General features: G+C 46.4%; 1 protein-coding gene across 5 annotated transcripts in view; it reads right to left on the bottom strand.

Moving 5' to 3' along the window:
- The window catches only part of SUFU (SUFU negative regulator of hedgehog signaling), a 108,755-nt gene extending 85,213 nt beyond the window's left edge, over positions 1-23,542 (bottom strand). For all 5 annotated transcript variants that reach the window (XR_003790570.1, XM_029201269.1, XM_029201271.1 and 2 more), the window contains exons 1-2: positions 23,180-23,542; positions 18,773-18,907 (exon numbers count right to left, since the gene is read on the bottom strand). Coding sequence is in view for 4 of the 5 variants with exons in the window: in XM_029201269.1 (XP_029057102.1) it covers positions 18,773-18,907; positions 23,180-23,361 (317 nt within the window). In the remaining variant the exon portion in view is untranslated. The remainder of the gene's footprint in view (positions 1-18,772; positions 18,908-23,179) is intronic.
- Between the last annotated feature and the right edge of the window lie 1,812 nt (positions 23,543-25,354).

Genomic DNA, 25,354 nt, shown 5'->3' with positions numbered 1-25,354 from the left:
GTCCTTAAAAGTGGAAGGGAGAGGCAGAAGAGTAGGTCAAAGAGATGTGACGTGAGGACTTGGCCTGCATTGCCAGTTTTGAAACTGGAAGACGGGGCATGAGCCAAGGAAGGCATGTAGCCCCTAAAAGCTGGTAAAGGAAACGGAATATAGCCCAGCTGACACCTTGATTTTAGCCCAGTGAGACCCATGTCAGACATCTGACCTCCAGAACTGTAAGACAATCAATGTGGTAATTTGTTATGGCAGCAATAGGAAACTAGTACAGCCACTAAGCCAGAATCCCAGGAGTCATCCTCCAGCCCTCCCTGTCCTCCTGTGCAGCCAGGCTGGCAGTCACTGAGGTCTGTTGACACTTCCTCCTCCCTCCTCAGCAGCTCTCAAATCTGTTCTCTTCTCTCCATCCTCACTGCCACACCATGGGTTGTCCTTTTTTTTTCCCTAAGGTAGAGTCGATGTACAGTATTATGTAAGTTTCAGGTGTACAACATAGTGATTTACAATTTCTAAAGGTTATATTTCATCTAAAGTTATTACAATATGTTGGTTATACTCCCTTCATCCTACACTTGGATGGCCAACACTGCTCTTCCTCACTGATCTCCTGCCTCCTGCCCTATTCAGTTCTTCACTCTGATGTTCTCAAAATGGGATATGATGTACCTCTCCCCTGCTAAAAAATCCTCCAACGCCCACCCCCACTCCAAACCTTCAGGGTAAAGTGCAGACTTCTCAACAAGACCACCGGGAACTGGGTCCCCCTCACCTCCTCGGCCTCACAATGAATGAATGACTGGCAGATCCCTGACACACTAATGACTTCCTCACCTCTGAGACTCTGCACAGGTTGTTCCCCTTTTCTCTGCCCTCTGCTCATCTTCAGGAAGGCTCAGGTGTTACCTTCTCTGAGCTGGGTACCTGTGCTGAGTATCTTCGGTTTGCTCTTCTAGGTCCATCCCCACCATGGCAGACAGATCCCGAGGTGGCCCCCACGACCTCTGCCTCCTGTGTTCATGCCTTTGTGGAATCCCCCCTCCATTTTTTTTTCCAAGTATTTATTTATTTATTTCGCTGCACTGGTCTTAGTCGCAGCATGCGGGATCTTTAATTGCGGCATGTGGGATCTAGTTCCCTGACCAGGGATCGAACCCGGGCCCTCCGCATTGGGAGTGCGGGGTCTTAACTGCTGGACCACCAGGGGAGTCCCGGAATCCCCCCTCCTTGAATGCGGGTAGGACCTGGGACTTGCTTTTAACCAACAGAACATGGCTAGGTGATAGAATATCACTCTCATGATTATGTTACATTATGTAAGACCATGTCTTGCTAGCAGTTGCTATCACCATTGCTGGCTCTGAAGAACTTTTCAGGACTCTTGCAAGGAAAGAAATTCTGCCGATAACTTGAGGGAGTTTGGAAGTACTAGATACTTCCCCAATGGAGCCTCAGATGAGAATGCAGGCCAGCTGACACTGATTGCAGCCTTGTGAGACCCTAAGCAGAACACTCAGCTCAGCTACACCTGGACCCCTGACCCAGAGGAGATGTGAGATTATGTGTGCTGTTTTGAGCTACTAAATTTGTGGTAATTTGTATTGCGGCAATAGAAAACCAACACACCCACCTTGCTCTCTGCCCTTTAAGGCTGACCTCTGTGGGGCTTCTGAGCCTTCTGGCTTCCACTTGGGTTCAGCCAGTGGAAGCCCTAAAGGAAATCAGAGGGAGGAAGGAGAGGGAGATCAGGGCTCCCTCCCTTTGAGACTACCTGAGGCTGGCCATGTTCCTCGACTGAAGGTTAGTGCTAAAGGTCACTCTGAGGAGGGACACTCTACACAACTCTTTCCTTCTAGGTTCTCAAATCTCACTCCCTCCTCTGGTCCCCTCAGCGCTAGGAGAGCAGCAGCCAAGCCAACCACTAGCCCTGCATTAGTGCACTATCCTCTATGGTGTCCTTCCTTTATAAACAAACCCTCCCCCAGTTATCCTACTTTGAAGGTACCAAACTCTTTCTTGTTGAGTCCCTGACCGATATAGGGCACCTACCACTCTTCCTTACTCCTGTGCAAACCACCATCACAGGACCCTCCTTGCTGTACTGTAACTGCCTTCCTACCTCTCCCATTAGGACTGGATGTGCCCCTTTTTGCACCACCAGTGACTCGCAAAGAAGTGCTCAGTGAAGGCTTGCTGAACAAGGGAACAGAGTGAGACTAAAATATTTACTAACTAGACTAAATCTGAGAAAAGAGGCAAAGTTTTACAAGATTTAGAATACTGGGCAAGGGATAAGGAGGCAAATGCCAGCCCAAGGTTATGAGCTGAAGGGCTCAGGCAGAGTGGTGAGCCGGCCCAGCAGTGCAGGGAAGCTGGGAAGTGAGGAAGGGAGACACAAGAGATTCTTAGTCTCGGGCTCTTGGGCTCTTTGAGCCCTCTGGAGGTCCCAGGGTGGACTTAGGGAAGAAACTGCATAAAATTGTACTACCCTAGGGTCCTAATAAGATGCTAGAGAAGAGTCCAGTGATATAGGCAAGCATACGGGCAGTGGAGGTCACCTGAGCTGACACAAAGCCCGGCTCCACCACTTGCTAGCTGACCCTTGGGCAAGTTAATTTCCATGTGCCCTGGAGTCTCCTCACCTATTAAACTGGGAGAAGAATATTTGCTTCATAGGGCAGTTGGGAGGCTTTTAATGGATGGCACAGGGTCCAGCACCAGCAAGTACCCAAACAGAGAAGCCAGTATTCATCCTTCCCTTGCTTAGTGCTCAGTAGAAGCAGTCCTGCTCATCATTTCTCCCTGAGAACAACAGCAGATGCCTCTAGCTTCCCTACCCTCTAGACTCTGCAGCTTAATCAGCCCCATCCTTCAAGAGCTGCCTGGACCTTCCAGCTTTGCCCAAGTTCCTGACCTTGGATCCCTCAAACCAGGCCCAAGATTCTTCCTGACTGCTTCCATGCTTTGAGTGACAGCCATTACAACAGAATTCAGTAAACAATTACAAAATAAACATTTGCAAAGATTATGTTTTTATTTTGAACAATTCACAATTACTGATACTTCATGAGCTGTTTTGAAATGGTGTTTGGTGACTACACAAGTACTATTCGAGGTAATAAAACTTTGTAAAATTCTTTTCCAGTATGTTTATATGGTAATATTCTGACAGTTAAGATTTTTAAAACACTTCCAGCTATATTATATTAATTTTGCACAATCTTAAAGGAAGGGAAAAAAAGAAAGAAAGAGAAAAACCATTATCAGTTGAGACTCTGCACCCTCACACTGAGCTGGGATTCTCATGAGTCTACAATGCGGGGCAGGCACCTTTGAGTTTTAACTCTGAGTAGCAGATACTCTTTCTACTACAACCAGACTCGTGGAATGCATTTGCCTACTCAAGTAGATGTTTCCTGAGATCCCTTGCTGGGAGCCAAGTCCCATGTTCCCACAACATTCCTCAAGTTTAAAAACAGTAGCTCCCAGGACTGATTTAGCTGAGAACCCAGCTAAACAAACTACCTGGCTCCCAACACTTAGGGTGGCTTAACTCTATCCTGGGCTTTCAGGGAGCAAAGAGCTTCCCAGACTGAGAACTGAATCTAAGAAAAGCACCAAGCTAAGAGCCTCAGACGCTTTCTCTGCAGAATGGTGAAAGCTGATCACCCCACCCTACTGGAGACCGACTGTACCTTCTTTCCTCTACTCCCATCCACCACCAAAGAGCCCAAAGGTCAGTCCCCAGAGGGATTCCAAGCCTGCCCCGTGCTCTATAGGAATTCTGGGCCAAGGAAGAGCCTGGTGTTGAGTTTCTTGGCATCACTATGACATCCCCCACTCTTGGCTTTGAGCTAAAGCAGCATCTATACAAAGATCTTTTAAAAAAAAAAAAAAAAAGACAGGCTAGGCCAATGGCGGCAAGATCACAGTCTGATTTGGGAAGCGAGGTGCTGTCTGCACACAGGTGTACAGCCTGGGGGCTTCTTACAGACCCAAGAGCCAGGGCGTTCTGCCCAAGGACTTTCTGTCCACCCACTAGCCTCCAGGACTCTGGGAAGTCGGCCACCCCAGATTGAGACACCTGAAAGAGGGTAATGGGAAGAAACAAATCTTTTTCAGCATCTCAGTTCCCCAAGAGCAAGGATTGTACTTATTGTGTTCTGTACATGGGCACATCATGTCACAGCTGAGCAAATGCTAAATGATAATAATATTCCCATTTCTGTCCAAAGAGAGAATTAGGCTGAGACGTTCAATGACAAACAAGATAAGACAGTATTAAAAAGCAATGAGCTTTCCTCTTGGTCACTGCCAAAGTTAGACTCAAATATCTTAATAGAATTTCCTTTGAGCCACTTTGCTGTTTTCTTTTTAGGGAAATAAAACCATCACTCAACTCTGTTCTCTTGCCTTCACACCAGTGCTGAGTTCCCAAATTACCAGAAAAGTTTCCTAAAACCCCACTCCTGCCCCCATAATATCATCCCTTTGCTTCCCTCATCAGTCAACAGATAACAGATAATTTGTTGAATGTCACGTTCTTTGTATTGTCTTCAAACTCTCCAACCTCGTCTTGCTCCGCTGTCCTCTTCTTACCAAGCCCCAAGCATATTGGCCTTCTTTCTGTTCCTTGAACACCTCAAGGTCCTTCCTACCTCAGAGCCTCTGAACTAACAATTTTCACTGCCTACAATCTTCACACGGTTGGGTGACCAGAGCATTGTACAACTCCAGGGAGCACAAATTGCACTGAATACTATGAACGGTGCCCCTAGAGTTGCAAGACATGACAGCCCTGGCTGCCACTTTGTCACTGAAGTCTCAGTTCAAATGTGTCTTCAAGGAAAAGCCGTCACTGATTACCTGCTAAACGCAACCTCTCCACCCACCTCAACCCCTACTTCTCCCTGGGTATCTGCAGCACATCCTCCCTGCTTTATTTTCAACACGGCACCTGCGCTATCTAAAACTGTTCTTATTTTTACATGTTCTTCCTATTAAAATGTAAAATCCATGAAAACAGAAATCTTGCCTGTCTTGCTCCCATGACAGCCCCAGCATTTAAAAGGTAATGTGCACTAAACACACTTCAGGAAATCAATTAAGGGATTACCATACACCAAGCACCGTGCTAGGTGCTGGGGGTTCTCCCCCACCCCGATAAAGCAAGCTTCCGACCTTTTTAACAAAATCACACACCTCCTCCCAGAGAAAGGCTCTGACTCCTATGAAAATGCCCATGGAGTATCAACCCTATTACAAGTACATGGGTCCAAACTGAAGAAATCCCCGAGTGAGCTAAACGCTCAGACTTGGTGCTGGACCAGAAGAATTCTTTGCCTCTGCTGTGAGAATGCTTTCCCAACAGCCAGAGAAATCCCAAAGCAAGGTTTTTTTAGTTTTTCATTTATTCATTCCTTCAACAAATATTTGTTGATGCACCAGGGAAACAATGCATAAAGCTGGTATACATCCTTTCCCTAAGGGAGCTTACATTCTAGTGGGAAGGAGGGCAGACAGACAACAAACAAGCCAACTAAGTAAAATAAGGTAAACGGTCATAAGTGCTTTAAAGAAAAATTAAGCAGGTGATACTGCTTCACGGAGGGGGGTTCAGGGTTCCCATTCTAAATAAGGAGGTCGGGTAAGGTCTCACTAAAAGGTGATATTTGAGGAAAGACCTAAGGAGGTGAGGGAGTAAGGCATGAAGCTATCTGAGAATAGAGCTTTCTAGACATGGGGAGAGCAGGTGCAAAGGCCCTGAGGCAGGAGATTGCCTGGCACTTTGGAGGAACAGCAGCAGACTAGAGTGGGTGGAGCACAGTGAGGAAGGAGAGCAGCAGGGGATGAGGTGGATCAAAGAATCTTGGCAGCAATGGCCTTTGGCTATTACTAAAGTGAGACTGGAGGCCACTGGCTGGCAGAGGAGGGACACGGTGTGGACACTGCCCCCAGCCACAGAGCTGGCATAGAACTAAGGGATCCACATTAGCAATGCTCCTGTAAAGCTCAAACCCCAAAGGCTCCCTGCTCATCTACTGCCTTCCTTCTGGGCCTTTTCTCTGTGCAAAACCCCTGGCTACGGGAATGAAAAATTGCCAGACTGGCTCCAGGAGGGCGGGAATCCAGCATGTCTGCAATCCGATATATTGAAAAAGCTAGAACGGGAAGAAGAAGGGGTTAGGGCAAGCCATGGTGTTGTCTGTCAGATTTCACTGCTTTGTCCTCTAACCAATCAAGCTTTTCAGAAGCATTTAGGAGTCAGATCCATCACAGGCAGAAAGTACAGCCAGCCAGCTTGATGCCCTGGGACCGGCAGCCTGGGCCAGGCCCCATTCTCTAGTAGTTACCCCTCCCCACAGGCATGGCTCCTGAGCTCCTAACCTCATGCTGAAAGGCCTGAGATCAGAGTAAGGGAAACTGCTGGTCAGAGGCAAGGCTCCAAGCACCTCCAGGCATCACATGGAGGTCAGCACTTGAGAAACAAAAACATCTTGACTGGCCTTATTATGGCAAAGCTGGCTCTATGACGGGGACTCAAGAGGCCTGAGTAACACGGGAGGGAGTAGGAAGGTAAAGGACCTGTGAAGGCCACCAGCTTATACTAACCTGCTAGTTAAGGGCCTGGAGTCCACTGAACCACATCCCTCTGAGCAGCTGCTATGAACCCATGTTCTCACTTACAAATGGGGAAATGGCCCAACCCCAAACATAGGCCTGGCCTCATTTCTGAGCCTCAGGACTCCTGCTCGCAAAGAGCCCCCCCACTAGGCCTCAAGGGACAGACTGCAGAAAAGGAGGCAGGGAGGTTCCGTGTGATACCTAAGGTTCTGAGGCGGTAACCAGCCCACCTCTCTGCACTGTTTCCCTGCTCAAGGACACTTCAGCCAAAAGACTGGAGGCTCCATGAAGACCAGACCAGACCAGGAGTATGCTTTTCATTACTACATACCTCATACCCAGAACTACCCCAATAACGACTATCCCTGTAATGAGTGAATGGCTGACCCTCCAAATGAAGAAGACAGGCCAGTGATTAACGCTGGATGGGAACCAAGTGTACCCACCCATCACCTGGTAGACCCAATGCCAGGAAAGGACAGCAGGCCATCCTTTCTCCTAGATCCACTGATCAGATCCTGCTGCAAACAGACAGTATTATTATATTATCGATTCCTATGTATGGCAGAAAGCCTCAAAAGTCCTAAATGGTAGCTCATTTATTTCAGGCAATTACCTGAGAAGGATCTTACCTATCTCTTGGCAATTGTGCTTATACTTGTGAACCTGCTGTATAACTTGGGTACCAGGAACCTGGGGCACTCTGTAAGCCCAGTCTCAGTCTTCTGTATCCACACACCCAAGAAAGGGAGAGACAAGGAGGCTTGTGGTGTTAATTTCCAGGTGACAGTGATCACCAAATCTAATCACTGATCAACTTTCTAAGGGGCAAACAACAACAGGAACAACACACACTCTCAGGACTACCACCACCATGCACGGTGATTTGCATTAAAAGGATGGAGGTATTAACTGAGAGGTGGGTGGCCAGCACAGTTGGTACGTATACTACCTCAACCGCTCTTCACTTCTGTGAGAAGTCAAGCAGCAAAAGAAACGGATGTAGTTAATGCAACATGACAATGGGTAGGAGCCATCATCCCAAGCAAAAGTGCTGTTTTCAGAATTTGGAAATCCTAGCAGCCGTGGGCCAGATGAATTTAGAAAATAGCATGAGCCAAGTACTAGGGAAGCCTTGGAAGATGTTAGTCTCAAACTGAGAAACTCACATAAGACAGAAGCCCTGCATACACTGGGCACAGCATCACTCACAATGAACTGTTTACAGAAATCATCATGAGGACAGACGTAGGATCGCAAACAAAAGGTGATAGGATTATGGATGATTTTTTTTCTTCCTTCTCAAATTTCCAACATTTTTGGTAAAATGGTTCAACTGTCTGTCTTTGTAAATGAAAAAACGCAAATTTATAACTAAAAAGTGACAACAATAATGGATGGAACAGGAAAAGTACAGGCCAGCAAAGTTTTGGACTTTAAAGAGTCTTCTTGATGCTGGTTCAGCTAAAACAGAGAGTTTGAGGTCTGGCTGGGGCCTTAAGGAGCCTGATGTACTCATTTCTCATCTAAGACAAGATTAAGCTTGCCAGGGTCTGCTGTTGGACAAGTTTGCACACCAGTCTTTGTAGTGTCTGTACTGGAGGGCATATCAATCTTGAACCTTGGGATTGAAGTTGTAGGCTACCAGCCTACCCAGTACCAGCTACAGACTTTATGAAAGACACCATCACTAGGGAAAAGAAGGTACAGAACACACGGGCCAACCCCAGTTAAAACCCACCGAGATGGAGGGATTCAGATGTGGACCCAGTACCTACACAGGGGAACTAACTCACTTAATGGCTTGAGAAGTGACCAAAAGGAAAATATGCCAGAAAACACTGTCTGAACCCATGATGTAAGAAAAAGGGGTTTTGTGTTCGGGGGGGTAGAATGGGGAGGGGGAGGAGGTGAAGAACAAAAACAAAGATATATCACTGGAGAAGAGATACAGATGTCAGATAAGCATATGAAAAGATGCTCAACATCATGTGTCACTGGGGAATTGCAAATTGATACAACAATGAGATATCACTCCACGCGTCAGAATGGCTAAAATCCAAAAAACTGACAATACCAAATGCTGGTGAGGACACAGAATAAGAGAAATTCTTATTCATTGCTGATGGGAATGCAAAATGGTACAGCCACTTTGGAAGACAGTTTGGTAGTTTCTTACAAAGCTAAACATAGTCTTACCATGTGATCCAGCAATTTTACCCAAATGAGTTGAAAACTTATGTCCACAGAAAACCCACATATGAATGTTTATGGCAGCTTTATTCAAAATCGCCAAAAACTGGAAGCAATCAAGATATCCTTCAATAAGTGAATGGATAAACTATGGTATATACACACAGTGGAATATTGTTCAGTGATAAAAGGAATAAGCTATCAAGCCACAAAAAGACATAGAGGAACCTTAAATGCATATTGCTTAGTGAAAGAAGTCAACCTGAAAAGGCTATATACTGTATGATTCCAACTACATGACATTTCAGAAAAGGCAAAACTAAAGAGACAGTAAAACAATCAGTGGTTGCCAGGGGTCTGGGAGGAGGGAAGAAAGAATAAAAAGCACAGGGCATTTTTAGGGCAGTGAAACTATTCTGTATGATACTCTAATGGTGGATACAGGACATGTATTTGTCAAAACACACAGAACTATGTAACAAAAAGAGTGAACCATAGGGCTTCCCTGGTGGCGCAGTGGTTGAGAGTCTGCCTGCTGATGCAGGGGACACGGGTTCATGCCCCGGTCTGGGAAGATCCCACATGCCGCAGAGCGGCTGGGCCCGTGAGCCATGGCCACTGAGCCTGCGCATCCGGAGCCCGTGCTCCGCAACGGGAGAGGCCACAACAGTGAGAGGCCCGCGTACCGCAAAAAAAAAAAAAAAAAAAAAAGGAGTGAACCATAATGTAAACTAGAAGGCATTAGCTAGTAATAATGTACCATACTGGATCATCAGTTGTAACTAATATACCACTAATGCAAGGGAATTAGTAACAAGGGAAACTATAAGCAGAGGAGAGAAAGGGTAATGAGAACTCTTTGGGCTGTCTGTTCAATTTTCTATAAACCTAAAACTGCTCTAAAATATAAAGCCTATTAATTTTAAAAAACCATTACAGTAAGTCTCCTACATACGAACCTTCAAGATGTGAACTTTCTAAGATGCGAACGTGCATTTGCATGTCTGATCACGTAAGTTAGTTCACGTGTCTGGTGTTATCTGTAAAAGTTTGGTACCTAGGCTAACTTTGTTGGACTTAAAAACAAATTGGACTTACGAATGTGCTCTCGGAGTGGAACTCGTTCATATGTAGGGGACCTACTATACAGGAATTAAAATGTTTTAAAAAATAATGTGACAGTCTGCATCGATATAAGAACAGAGGAAAAATATATCCTCTGCTGGTTATGTCACTCTGCAGGATGACAAGACAACTTTATTTCAGAATAAAAATCCTTCCCATGTTGGCCCTACAGACACCTCAGCTAGAAGGTATGGGTACTCCCAGCTTTGAAGTGTTCGTCATTTCTATACCTCCTCCCCAGAGAGAATGATCAGATAGTCCACACATTCTGGGCAACATATGCTCTGGGTTGTGGGAATGCTGGGTACATCCTTGACCACACAGGAAGCATGACCATGTGAACTTGACATCCAAGCCAGAAGCATCACCTTTGTGCTCTTAAGAGCAGACTTTCCTGGCAACTTACTAAAAATGACCACAGTAGGGCTGCAGAAGCCTTGACTTGAATTTGACACAGGATCCTATCACCTACCCTCTTGCCATTACCCGACAGAACTCTTTCTTCTCTACAAAGTTGCTTCAACACCCAGCTCAACATTTCCCCTACAAAGCTCTTCCTGCTTAACTATTCACACTCCATTAATCCAAGATACCTTTGAACTGAGGCGCACGATAGTAATAGAGGTCCGAGGGGGGACCTTCCTCCACACGCCCACACAGGTAGAGAAAGGGAAGGGTGAGGACTGTTGGAGCCAGACTGCCCAGGTTGATAGCCCAGCTCCAGCATTCCCTGGCTGGGTGATTATTTCCTTAACATCTCTGTGCCTCAGTTTCCTTGTAAAATAAGATTAATAATATCTACCCCATGAAGCTGTTGTAAGGATGAAATGAATTTATATAAAACACTTAGAATAGTGCCTTGCACACAGTAAGAGCTACAAGTAGCCTGCAATTATTATTACATGTTTTAATGAAGCACTGAGGACCACAGGGTGAGGGGATACAGCCACAAAGTCACAGAAGTCAGGCAAAGCCTTAAGTTGCTTCCAGCCCCAATCCTCACTGTCGCCTTCTTTCCCAGGGACTCTGCCATCTCTTATCAAGCAGATCTTGGGTTTTTTCAAGGACAGAAGCTTGGTATGACTTCTCATTGTCCCCCACCCAAACACATCACCTTTTCCAGTGTTCTGCCTGTAATGGGACTCAATATATCTCTGCTGGTGGGGTTGCCGCGCAGCCTGGTGCTCTGTGGAGAGCTCGGCAGCAGGTCAGCGAGCTTCGAAAGTATGTGCAGGGGTGAGGAGACCATTCCCGTGGGGCTCAGGTCAGAAAGGACAAGACCTCTCCACACACTTCTTAGGACCAGACATCAGAACGGAGCTACTGAAACAGGAAATGTAGTTGACTGGGAGACCTCAAAGGCAGGACAGAAAAATGAATTTAGGAGCCAAAGGCCAAAGTCCTGAGTCAGGACCTCTGAGTCAGAATGCTGGGCAAAGGAGATGCTGGCAAACCCAGACCCAGAACACGGCAGGTGTGAGGACCAGCATGCATGGGAAAAGCTGCGGCGTGGAAGATGGGAGTCTAAAAGGGTGGGCTGGCAGATCTGGGGCTGAGAGATCTGATCACATCAAACCCATAAAGGCTTCCAAGTTTCTGCCTCTCTCTGCAGGAAGAGGAAGAACTCTCCCAATGCTGACAGCCTGGCAGTCACTCCCGAATAACCAGGCCTCTCGGACTTTTAAGCCAGTTTGACTGGGCCAGCTCAAGGAATCTCCTCCCAACTGCCCCCTTACTGCTGAAGGACTCCTTGAATCGGAGAATTTAGCATCTCTACACCATGGAGGAAGAGAGAATCCATGCTGCAAATGAAATGCTTTACAAAGGATGAGGCCACACACCCACACAGATCTGCTAGGAACCCCACAATGCCTCAGGTCTTCCTGTGGTTACAAAAGAAAAGGAATTCTCAACATTTCAAAATTCAGAGATTTGGGGCCTGAAATCCAGCCCAGGGTGGTGGTTTCAGCCTCAGGGAGAGCTCTATCCCCACTGCTGGCCCTTATTCCCACCCCAGGCCAAGGCCAAGGGTGCCCTACTCTTTCTAGGTAGGCCAGGCCCCCTGTCCTTAGCAGAGAGCGCCACCAATTCACACAATCATCCTGAAACTAAACCCTCTGAGATGAAAGACAGGGGGAGGGACCAAAGCTTCAGGGAGGCCTGCCTTCCAGTGAACCTACAAAGCTCTTCCTCGGCCTGCTGTGCCCAGCTAGGGGGAGGGCTGGGACCTGCCATCTGTGGGTGGCTTAGAGAGGAATTCCACTTGTCAGTCTCCAGAGAGCTTTGGAAAGAAAGCAAAGGCCAACTAGAGGAGAGACCACACTCCTGGGCAGGTATGTTATGGCAAAGGCAGAATCTCCACTGGAAACCCCAGGGAATGAAATGGCATGTTAAAAAGTTCCTGCCAACCAAGCTTTGAGGAAGGCAAATTAGCATTTCCCAACTGCAGGGGCCACACAAAACAACAAGTGGAAAAGTTAATCTGTATCCAGTGTTTTAATAAATAACTCATTTAGTGCAGAGCCCAGATGGGAGAAACCCAAAGGGAAAAAGAGGTTATCCACCAGCCCAGCAGAGGCAGCCACGGGAAGCCAGTCAGCAGCAGTTCCAGGCCCCAAGGGAGCAAGAACTACTCTACACTCCGTGGACATACCTGCCAAGAGGCCAGCGTTTGTGGGGCAGAGCCCAGATCGACCATGGAGGTAGAGCTAAGGTGTGGGCTCTACCCTGTGGAGCTGCCAGCCTGCAGGCCAACACCACACAAAGGCTGTCTTTGGAACCAGCCCGGCGCATACAGCGGATGACCTGCGCAGTGGAATCCCACCAGGGAAGTCTGCCTGAGATCACAAACACACTCTGCAACTAGCCAGCCTCCTGTGCCTTGGTTAGGCCCCCTGTAGTCTGGGTCTAGCCAGGGCTGCTGGCAGGACCGGGGACAGCCAGAAATCCTCACGGAGAGTGGTGCTGAAGCCCCCCTCTTCCACAGCTCTGCAAATCCGCACATTCCAGTGCACAGCTGCCTGGCCACAAAGAGAAGGGCCAGAGCTGCAGTCTTCCGACAAGCACTTGGCAGCTGAAGCTCAGCTGTCTCACACCTCCCAAGCTGGGGGGAAGAGCACCAGGACAGTCTCTGCTGCTGAAGTCAGTTGGCGGCGGCCTTAGGGCTCCTAGAAAAGCACATTGATCTCCTGTGTGGCTGCCCCGAACTGCAACTTGTTCCATCTCTCCAACTTTAGAAACAGCCTCTTAAGAACCTTTAATCCAAACAAGTGCTCTCTTGCCCTATTTCCTTTAGTGACTGTGAATAGGGAAAGAACTTGGATGGAACTGGCCAAACCAGGGCTCATCCAGTCAACTTACTCTTCTCCCCTCTCCGGGCTACCAGGGTGGGGCTGCTCCCCTTCTGCTCGCTGAAACAAGCCTGCCAGGAGCAAGAAGAAACGCAGGGGACCCCCAGGCTTCTGCCTGTCCCTGTCCTCAACAAGCTGTGAGGATAAAGAAAGATCTTAATGGGAAGAAGTACACAGTAGGCATTTAATAAATGCTGTTGACTGATTAAAATGGAAAGGCAATACAGAACAGTAGCTAAGAATATAGGCTTTGGGGTTGCTAGAACTGACCGCCAATTTACCACCTGTGCAGTAAGTTCTCTAAGCCTAAATTTTTATATCTATGAGCAAGAGGTAATAAGAACTCCTTATGTCATAGAATTACTATGAGGATAATATAAAGTGATAATTTTATATAAAGAACTTAGTACTCAGGACAGGAATAAAGACGCAGATGTAGAGAATGGACTTGAGGACACAGGGAGGGGGAAGGGTAAGGTGGGATGAAGTGAGAAAGTGATATGGACATATACACACTACCAAATGTAAAATAGATAGCTAGTGGGAAGCAGCCGCATAGCACAGGGAGATCAGCTCGGTGGTTTGTGACCACCTAGAGGGATGGGATAGGGAGGGTGGGAAGGAGACACAAGAGGGAGGAAAAATGGGGATATATGTATATGTATAGCTGATTCACTTTGTTATACAGCAGAAACTAACACAACATTGTAAAGCAATTATACTCCAACAAAGACATTAAAAAGGAAAAAAGAACTTAGCACTAACCTGCAATATAGTAAAAACTAAAAAGAGGGCTTCCCTGGTGGCGCAGTGGTTGAGAGTCCGCCTGCCGATGCAGGGGACACGGGTTCGTGCCCTGGTCCAGGAAGATCCCACATGCTGCGGAGCGGCTGGGCCCACGAGCCATGGCCGCTGAGCCTGCGCCTCCGGAGCCTGTGCTCCGCAATGGGAGAGGCCACAGCAGTGAGAGGCCCACGTATCGCAAATAAAAAAAACTAAAAAGAAACTAAAAAGAAAAAGTTTGCTTAAATTATTACCTTAAAGACGAACAATGCCCTGTACATTGAAAGAAAGCATAGAACATTTTATTTTTATTTTTTACACTTTTTAAAAATTGAAGTATAGTTGACTTACATTGTTGTGTTAGTTTCTGGTATACAGCAAAGTGATTCAGTTTTATATATATACGTTCTTTTTTCATATTCTTTTCCACGATGGTTTATTACAGGATATTGAATATAGTTCCCTGTGCTATACAGTAGGACCTTGTTGTTTATCTAGCATAGAACATTTTAGATGTTAGGAGACCCTGCTGCTCTCATTAACTTGCTGTATGGCCTTTGGCAGGCTACTGTACTTTCTAAACTGCACAATTTAAGGGAGATGGACTAGATCAGTGTTTCCCATTTGTCTGTGACAAGAAATAATACTGAATCATACTTTTAAAAAAATTCCCTTCTCAACTGTCTTTCAATTTTTTAAATCAGAGCTAGGGCCAGGTTCTATTTGGTGTTAGCACGTCTTTTTTAATACCTCGCTCGTACTTACTAATCTCTTGAACAAAGAGAAAGCTGGCTCAGGCTCAGAATCTTCTGTGACAGGCCACTGTATTAAGCTAGAATTTAATAATATTGCTTTGTTATCACTGTGTTTACTTCCATAACTACCTTTAAATTATAGCAAGTGATACTGGTTTCCATATATGGTAGTGATTTAACTTTTTTTTTTTTTTTTGCGGTACGCGGGCCTCTCACTGTTGTGGCCTCTCCTATTGCGGAGCACAGGCTCCGGACGCGCAGGCTCAGCGGCCATGGCTCATGGGCCCAGCCGCTCCGCGGCATGTGGGATCTTCCCGGACCAGGGCACGAACCCGTGTCCCTTGCATCAGCAGGCGGACTCTCAACCACCTCGCCACCAGGGAAGCCCTGATTTAACTTTAAAAAATATATTTATATCAGGGGAGGTTAATTTAAAGAAAACATAAAGTAGATAATATACTACAGGTGGCAAAGGTTATGAAGGCAGCACTAAAAATTTTGGAAATACTGGGCTAGAAGATTTTGAAATCTCCTTTCCAAAAGTGAATGTTTGTGCCCTAGAGGTGTCAGACTGCAGATCTCACCCCAGCCCCTTCCTACAAGGTTGCTCTCAAACTTCACTTCCTCCCTGGAGCTTCCTCCAATCCAGCAGCCTGACTATAAGTCACTCACTCCATTGTGCTCCCAGAACATGTTCTACATCATGGATTGCAGCATTTATTTACCCAGTACTGTAACTATCTCTTTATATTTATCCTCCCTCTACAACATGTGCTCCTTAAGACAGGAATTTTGTCTTGGCATCTTATCCCCAAGACATCTATTATGGTGCTCTGTGTCCGGTACAAAATAGGACTTCAGCACTTGATAAATGTTGAATAAATGAACCAAGGCTTCTGCCCTTTTTTTTCACTGAATGAGAAGCCAAAGGCAGTGTAAGAAGAATGTTGCCAGAGTCATTTGCCATAATTCCAATTCAACACCTCTTAGCACTTAAGCTGGGTGATAGAACGCTCATCTTTCTGACCTCAGTTTCAAGCCCTAAATTATATGAGAATCAATGAATCAGTTTTAAAGAGGGCTCACCACATGAAATGTTTGGAAAAGCAAACTTTTCTTCAAGAAACTTACCAGGATCGAGAAGAGACCAGTCACACCAGCACAAGGCCAATTACAAAGGTACTTTTGACTTCTGCAACATAGACCAGAACTGGGTAAATATCCAAGAACATTCCTTGCACATCCTTCTAGTGGCAGGTTTTAATACCAGAAAATACTAGGCTCGAGTGTGGGGTGAAAGCCCAAATGGAGGTCTCACTATTGTCATGAATGACATCTGAATATCAAAGTGTTTTATCACATAGAAATGACACACATATATGAGGGTACTGCTAAACAAAGAAAGGCCCTTTTTCAAATTCAGAGGTTGCCCTTTCTGAAATATGGGACTTCCTCAATTATGTTCTTCATGTCATTTGGGCCTTAGACTCATACCTCATAAGCAGGTAGACTGTAAGAATCTTTAGGCCACATAGAAAACAGTATTCTTTTAACTGGAATAAATCTGTCAACAAAAAGGTACAGGCTAGCTGCACTAAATATCCTCTGCAGGTTCTTATTAAAAATATAAATTGAAGTCCAGCATAGTCCCTCTACTCCCTGCATCTGTTTGCTATTCTACCTCCATTATTAATAATGCAATGCAGGGTCTTGATTCAGGCAAGATTAATTCCCTGTTCCCAAAGCCTTAGGCTGACATTGCAATGGATGTTTGGAAGGCTATAAAGGCAGGCCCAGAAATTGCTCCTGACACGTGATCAGTGAGGAGATGGGGCCTGGGCCTCCAAGATTAACAAGAGAAAAGAGGAAGTTGGGTTGGGCCTGTGATGGGGGGTGGGGGGTGGGGGTGGGGGTGGGGGTGGTGTATAGCCTAGTGGTTAAGAGCTCAGACTCTGAACAGCTCAATTCAATCCTAGCTCTTTTACAGCCTACAGGCGAGACTTTAGACAATTCATTTAGCCCCTCAAGGGACTCAGTTTCCCCACGTATAAAACAGAGATAACAAAAGAACCTGATAAGATTGTAAAGCATTTGACAGGATGATGAAAGATAGTAAGAACTAAAACAAAGACAAAAAAAAAAAAAAAAAAGACTATTATCATCTTCTTCCTCATCATAGCATCAACATCTCCAGAATCAACCTCTTAATGCTGAGGCAAGGCAGGAAGAGCCCTGCTACTCTTTCAATCTACACACGCTAAGCAGCCACCACCAAGACACCAAAAAGATGGTATAAGAAGCAAAAAAAAGATAGTATGCAAAACAAAAAACAGGAAAGGACATAATAGAAAGAGAAATCGTGGACTTCCCTGGTTGCGCAGTGGTTAAGAATCCGCCTGCCAATGGAGGGGACATTCCTGGTCTGGGAAGGTCCCACATGCCGCGGAGCAACTAAGCCCGTGTGCCACAACTACTGAGCCTGCACTCTAGAGCCTGCGAGCCACAACTACTGAGCCTGCGTGCCACAACTACTGAAGCCCACGTGCCTAGAGCCCGTGCTCCTCAACAAGAAAAGCCACCACAATGAGAAGCCTGCACACCACAACGAACAGTAGCCCCTGCTCACCGCAACTAGAAAAAGCCCACGCCCAGCAATGAAAACCCAATGCAGCCTTTTTAAAAAAAGAGTATGGACTCTGGAGCCAGACTGCCTGTGTTAGAATCCTGGCTCCACCACTTCCAATCTGTGTGACCTTAAGCAAATTATAGAATCTCTTTGCGTCTCACTTTCCTCAACTGTAAAATGGGGCAAATATTAGTACCTACCAGTATTTTAGGGTTGTGGTGAAAATAAAATTAGTTAATACATATATATATAAAGTGATTAGAAGAGTACCTGTCTCATAATCAATGCTTAACTGTTAGCTTTTATTATTACTGTTGCTATTTTTTCAACTGACAATGTTTAACTTAATAGTAAAATGTGTTTAAATTCAGTGATTATAGAGGGAAGTAGGGGAGGCAGGTAGGAATTATAAGTATTACAGGGCAGCAAATGGAAGAAAGACTAGGATAAAAAACGTACTGCAGGAACTTCCCTGGTGGTGCGGTGGTTAAGAATCCACCTACCAATGCAGGGGACACGGGTTCAATCCCTGGTCCGGGGAGATCCCACATGCAGTGGAGCAACTAAGCCTGTGCGCCACAACTACTGAGCCCGTGAGCCACAACTACTGAAGCCCGCGTGCCTAGAGCCCAGGCTCCGCAACAAGAGAAGCCACTGCAATGAGAAGCTCCCGCACCACAACGAAGAGTAGCCCCTGCTTGCTACAACTAGAGAAAGCCCACGCGCAGCAACGAAGACCCAACGCAGCCAGAAATAAATAAATGTACAAAAAAAAAAAATGTACTGCGGCTGATCTGAGCACAGATAACTGCAGGTTAAAAGGAAGTAGGTAAGATCGACAGAGGGATAGAGATGGATATAGTCATGATAAAGCAAGTAGAATAAAATGTTAATGGTAGAATCTAGGTAGTGGTACGTGAGTGTTCACTGTAAAATTCTTTCAACGTTGTTTCTTGTTTAAAATTTTTCATAAGCTAGAGGGGAAAAAAGGAAGTAGACCTAGAGGAATCAACCCAACATCTGGGTCATAGCTGTGCTGCCTGTCATTTGAGCTCAAACATCAGAAAAAGCTTGGAAAAACCTAATGGTTTTGGAACTCTTGCTCATCAACACTTTCCTGCACCAGATGAGCAGAGCTCAGGTGATGACCTGGACCACCTTGGCACAAGGAGGTACAGGCAGAAGGCAGAAACCCAGATGTTCCATGTGAGAAATGCCAATCTCAAGGGACTATGACATTATCACCCCTGCTCAGGAAAACCTCAGAAATAAGGCTCAAGGCTAAGGAACAGGGAGATGGAAGGGCAAGTGTACACACTCACTCATGGACTCTGTTGTCGCCATAGAGATCACTCAGGCCAAAGCTGATGTAGTGCCAGTGCTCGGGGATGTTGGCCGAAGAGCTCCCCACATTCCTGTACATGCTAACATAGTCCAAGGGGTCTGGGCCACCCAACCTGCAAAAGACAAAACACAGGAGTGTCAGTGTGAGCCTGAAAGCAGACAATGTGAAGTTGAGGGGCTCTACCTTACAAACCTAAAGACCCCATCCTAGAGGAACCTGGGGTAAAAGATAACTAAAGGGAGGCCGCACCTCTCCAGGATAAGACCAAAGGATGGGCAGCTGGAGGCAGCCCAATTCCATAAGCACAAGAGGCTCCCTTCTCCTATCTCCAACAGGTAGAGCCTCCTTCAGAAATTAAACAGACTTATTAATATGTATAAAATGGATAACTAATAAGAACCTGCTGTATAAAAAAGTAAATAAAATAAAATTTAAAAAAAAAAGAAATAAAAAGACTGATTGGTTGACCCTTTGGCTTCCTCCTGTTTCAAATTACCAATCCCAAGTGGGATTGGCAGGAATTATCTCTCTTCCATGGTGCCTATAAACACGCCAAGCTTCAAGGCAAGAAGCGCATCAGTCAATCAATTGGCCTCTGTTGAAAGACCATCCTGATCATCCCCAATGGGCATTGTTACTGGAAGCAGAGGCTCAGCTCCACTCCTGCCTCTTAGACAGCTAATTCCTGAAAGACTATATTGTGCCCTATGTTAATTACAGTTTGTTCTAAACAGACCCAATGCCTCCAGACCCCAGCCCGCACCCCCCAGACCAAAGCTGGTCTTTTATCATGGAAGTGACAAAGGCCAAACTTAGGCTAGCTCGGCTCTGCAGAGAAATGAAGCAGGAGCCAGGCTGAGAGCCCTATGAGCTCTTGCATCTGGAAGATGATCCCAGGACACAGCTGCCTCTAAGGTAGAGCTGGAACATTAAATGATTTGGGGCCTCTGAGAACCACATTAGACTTCCCCCATAATTCCAACAGAGAGGCAGTTGAGGAAGAGATTCAGCCATTAGCTCACTCTGAGGATTTAATTCAATAAGGGTTCCCTTTAGTAGAGTAATTAGTGTTCTTTAAAAAAAAAACCCTGCTTTTCTTCAGAATGGATAGGGAAACTTGGTAGACTTGAGAAACAAGACTAAATGGAAACCATCAGCAGAAGGAAGTCTGCATTTAGCCCACAAACACTGCACTTGGGCTGCCTCAGACATCTGACTGTTCCACAGACTGCAAAAACTTTGCCTGCTCCTGGGACAAGGATGGGATACACTTTACATTTGGGATCATATGCTGAAGGAATGCCAACAACCAAATAAAAGACATGTTACATGTATGTGATCTCAGCAAGCATGCCCATACCATGCAATTCAAACACTATTTAAAACCAGTAGGTCTGGTTTCGCCCTCTTTTGCCAGGATGTTATTTGCCTTTGTAGAAATCCTTATTCTCTGCTAGGAAATGCTAAGTTATTTATAGGACTTGTAAGAAAGTCGCTACAAATAGCTTAGAATCTCAACCGAGTGGATTAGGAAAAGGGACAAATCTTCATGTCTTTCCTTAACTCTGCTTTTGCCAACTCATCTGACTAATTCCACAACCAGTTAGATTTAGAAAAGTTTGTCGGGGAAAAGAGGAAAGAAAGGGCGGCTACCCCTGCAAGGACCTCATGATAACTGCAGAACCCTGGAACAGGTGGGAATGATTACAGGCTCCATATCTGCCCATCCTTCAGCCTAGGTCCATCCAGCAACAAGGGGCAAAACTGCATCCACTCTTCCATGCTCCATCTACCACACTCCTGGCAGCCCTCTTTGTGGCCAAGTCTCCCAGAGGGTATTTCATCAAAGAGAGAGGCTTTACCTTAAAACTCCAACTGCAGAGAATGACAAGAGTCAGACAAAATCAGCCTCATCTCTAAGCACAGAGTGTTCTGTTATACTCACTCAGAGACCTGATGGGAAGCAGATGAGTACGTGGAAAATACATCTTAGAAAAAGATGTTATCCCAGGACCCAGATCATCCCTCAACTTAAGTCCTTGAACACCTGACTTCATTCACTCCACAGGGAGGTTGCCAGAGTGAAGTGGCCCTAGGGCACTGGTTCTACTTCAGCAACCTGATCACTCATGTCTCAGCTTTCAACCAGGATGTCCCGGTTGGCTAGGGACCACTAGTCAAAGAGCCACCCTTCTGTCACAAGAAAAAGAATCCCAAGGTACCCTGGGCCACAGCCAAACTGAGGCAGCCTCAGTCAGCCATCCTGCTATGAAAATTGAAGCGGGACTGTGGGATCCCAATTGTGAGGTTATCAGTAAACTACTTTCAGGATCTTAATTATGCAACCCCCTCCAAATCTTAGAAAGAACCAGTCACTGAGCTGTTCCCTCTCAAAAATTCTGCATCTAGGAAGCATTTCTAATTCCACAAAGTGCTATGCAATCCTTTTTATTCGTCATTAGATGCTGGCCCATCTTTTAAGATAAGTCCTGGCCTGGTTAAGAAACTTGCAACAAGATGAAAAAAGAAAGGTTCCTGGGGGGATGGGGGGAAAATAAAGGGTTCCCAAACCAGTCTTAGTCCTTTGCACCTGTTCAATACCTTTTACACACAACTCTATCCTTCATGGCCACTTGGGTGACATAATAACTGTTGCCCAAGTCTGCGTAGGGATTTCTCCTTATACTCAAATGAGGCCTGAACAAACAGCACGGCAGAGGCAGGTCCCCTTTTTCTCATGACACATCCCAATAGAGTCCATCACTATACATATTTAAATATAGTGGTACAATATATTTAAATATGGGTGATTAAGTTATCAAGAGCTGCTTTGTACTCAGAAGCTCTCTTGAAAAACTCCTCTCAACCAAAGAACAGTGTGCCTGCCGGAGAGAACTGTACCACTGGCCACCCCTCCTCCTGGCTACCAGACAGAGGCAGGCTGCTCCCGTGGCTCTCCCTAAGGAGCAGGTGGCTGCTCCCCAGGCCCTTCACACTGTCAGCCTCTTCACATCCTCCCATAGACACAGGGAGCTGGCCTCAGCCCTACACAGCCTAGCTTCTGCCATCTCCAGAAGAAGAAAGAGGTTGTCACAGAGGAAAAAGACTCACTCTTAAAGGGAAAGGTAACCAGCAAAGACATCCACTCTATCACTTCCCCCTTTGAGTGTACCTCCCCTTTGGCCACACCCCAAGCAGCTGCCTGAACAGAATTTCAGGAGTCAATGAAGGGGCTCATCTAATACAGTGCCTGCGCGAATGTGGTTTTGGACAGATTCAATTAATTCTCAGTCAACTTTTGGTCCAGAAAGACCATGAAGAAGAGTCCCTATAACACGTTTTGCCCAGAGCGGGCAGGAAGAGACAAGTTGCAAATGAAATGGGAAACTAGAAAAGACCATCCCCTCCCCAGGGGCAGCCCATCTGTACACAGGTCTGATCTTAACAGAGCTACTTGAGCATTACCCTCAGCTTCCCTGAGGAACTGCTGCCTAAATCTGGAAGCTCTGGACCACCAAGCTCCTCTTAACATCTCACTGCAGGATCCTCCGTGTCCAAGTCCCAGGTCTTCATCATTTACTGCAGTCTCCTTCAATTCTGAACCAAACCATGGATCTCCCTGACCCTGTCTGCCTCTGTTCTAGCCAGTGACCTAAAGCAAAGCAGCTGCAGAGCCAGAAGCAGCTCTGCATGGAGAAACAGAACTGTGCAGAGTAAGCAGAAAGTTTATCGGGAAAAATTGCTCCGCCAAACTTCAAACGCAAAAGCACTGCACTGATATCAATGTCTGAGCTCATCGGGAAAGGATCAAAAAGAGACCTCCTCCTCATCCCTTCACAAGCACAACGCTCACAACTTGCTCCCCTCCTAACCCACAGACCCACACCCGTCACTACCCTGTGCAGTCTCGTACCCTCTGAGCTCCTCCAGCCGCGCGGCTCCAAAGCCTTCTCAGATGCTCCCCAGGCCCCGCCTCGCCTCCCCCATCCCACTTCAGCCGCCGCCCCCCCACCCCGGCTTCCCCTCGCCCACTAATGACCCCCTACAGGCGCCCCCTCCTTTCACCACGTTTACAGTTCCTTCTCTCCTATCGTTCCCTCCGCCGCTCCTACCCACACCCCCAATTCACTCTATTCTCCTAATCCCAATTAACCCTTCATTCCCCTCCTCCCTCGCTAACCCTTCGCTACCCACAGGCTTCTTTAACCCCTTTGTCCCCATTCCTAACTTGAGCCTTAACTTCTTCCCTCGCAGCAGAAAGCCCTTCTTCCAAGTGCTTTAACCATTCTCCTTCCCCCTCCTATTCCCGCACAAATGACTTGGCCCCAGCGCTTTAACCCTTCTCAGCCCGCCCCTGTCCGTCTCCCCGCGGCCCAAGGCATACCAGTACTTGACGATAGCGGTAACCTGGAGCGGGTTCGGCTGGTCTGGGTAAAGGCGGCGGCACTCTCCGTAGATGGCGTGCAGTCCCGGGGGGAAGAGCGAGGCGAAGGCCGGAGGGGCTGTAGGGCCAGGGGCCGGGGGCGCGGTGGGGCCGGGGGCGCCGCTAGGCCGCAACTCCGCCATCGGGGCGCGTAGGGTGCTGGGGGGACCGGGGAGGGCAGACGAGGGGGAGAGCACTGACGCGCCAGCAGGCGACCTCCCTGGGTGCGACTCCCGGAGGCGATGGGGGGGCTGCAGCGAGGTCTAGGCTTCGCGCCTGCGCAAGGCGCACCGTCCGCCCAGGCCGTAGCCGCGGCAGAGACGGCCAGAGGGTGCCTCGGGGGCCGCGGGGCGCTCAGGGGGCGGGGCGCCGGCCTGCCCTATTCAGGCACCCATTGGCTAGTGTCTGTGCCAGTCACAGGTGGGGAAGGCATGAGTTGACAATAGGTCCCGCCTCCCTCTCCCAGGGTTGCGGGGGGTGTCCCAAGGCTCTTGGCCTCCCCCTAGTGTTAGGAGGAACCCAGGTTTAAATAGAGATATTGGGGCATCGTTCTGAGGTGCTAGGGTCCCATGAAAGCACTGGGAAGTGCGCAAAGGGCTTGTCACTGTTATGGTGACACGCTGCTCAGAAGGATTTAAACATACACTTGCCAGGGACTTCCCAGGTGGCGCAGTGGTTAAGAATCCGCGTATTAGTGCAGCGGGCACAGGTTCGAGCCCTGGACCGAGAAAATCTCACATGCTGTGGAGTAGTTAAGCCCGTGCGTCACAACTACTGAAGCCTGTTTGCCTAGAACCCCAGCTACGCAAGGGAAGCCTTCATTCGCCGCAAGCGCAATGAAGACCCAACACAGCCTAAAATAAATATTGTTTAAAAACCTTAAAAAAATGTCTTACAATGGATTGATTCATTCGGCCATGTAGCGTTAGTTTTAATAGATTATAAATGTAAATGTTTCCTGCCGTCTTTGAATATCCATTGACCGTATTGACTGACACTAACACCGCCAAATTCTGGGGTCATATGTTGAAATACCTATTTTGGAGTTCTGTCAGAAAGTAGCAAGACTTAAACTAGGATCAGTTAAATAGACATGGTGATTATTTATTTTTATTGGAGTATAATTGCTTTTCAATATTGTGTTCGTTTCTGCTGTACAGCAAAGCGAATCAGTTATAAGTATACGTATATCCACTCTTTTTTAGATTTCCTTCCCGTTTAGGTCACCACAGATCATTGAGCAGGGTTCCCTGTGCTAAACAATTGTTTCTCATTAGTTATCTATTTTATACATAGTAGTGTATATATGTTGATCCCAATCTCCCAATTCATCCCACCCTCCTCTTCCCCCCTTGGTAACCATAAGTTTGTTCTCTACATCTGTGACTCTATTTCTGCTTTGCCTATAAGTTCATCTGTACCATTTTTCTAGATTCCACATATAAGCGATATTATATGATATTTGTTTTTCTCTTTCTGACTTCACTCTGTATGGACTTGGTGATTATTTAATACATGGTTAAAATGACATGGTTAAGATGACAATCTCTTTTTTGTTCTGTTTTAAGCAGAGGTATGCAGGTTGCCTTGAGGAACACCAATATTCATTATCTACTGTGAAGCTGCCCCTCTCCATTACCTTTGACTCTCTGTAACTGGGAAATGTTTTAATTCCTAAGACACCAGGTTGGGAATTATTTTGCTGCCTACAATAACTTTTCATACAGTAGTGTCTTCCACTCAGTGATCTTGAAGAAATTCCAAGAGAAAGGGATAGAAGAGAGTCCTGACTACTGCTGCTATTAACTAAAGCTTCCCTGCAACTTGAAGGGATGGAGGAAATAATTTAGAGAAAAATGCGCTGGGCTCATTAGAGAACAGTGACACATAATCTCTCTTCACTTCCATTTTCTCATCCATCAATGTCAATTCTAAATCCCCATGAAAATTAAAGATATACTGTTACTGAAGCTATTAGATGAACGATGTTTTAATGACCAAAAGATCATCTATACCAGTAGTTCCAAATGCCAGTCTTCAGACCAATGTTAGCATGTTGCCAAGTTTACACCTATCCAGGAAAAAATGAGAAAATCAACCAAAATGTACTTTTTTTTCAAAAAAAGCAAATTTTAT

This window comes from Monodon monoceros, unplaced genomic scaffold (assembly GCF_005190385.1).
Source record: "Monodon monoceros isolate NGI ecotype Baffin Bay Population unplaced genomic scaffold, NGI_Narwhal_1 Super_Scaffold_4, whole genome shotgun sequence".
Taxonomy (NCBI): Eukaryota; Metazoa; Chordata; class Mammalia; order Artiodactyla; family Monodontidae; genus Monodon; species Monodon monoceros.
Note: the sequence above shows the minus strand (reverse complement) of the source record. Positions and strands in the feature narration are given on the sequence as shown.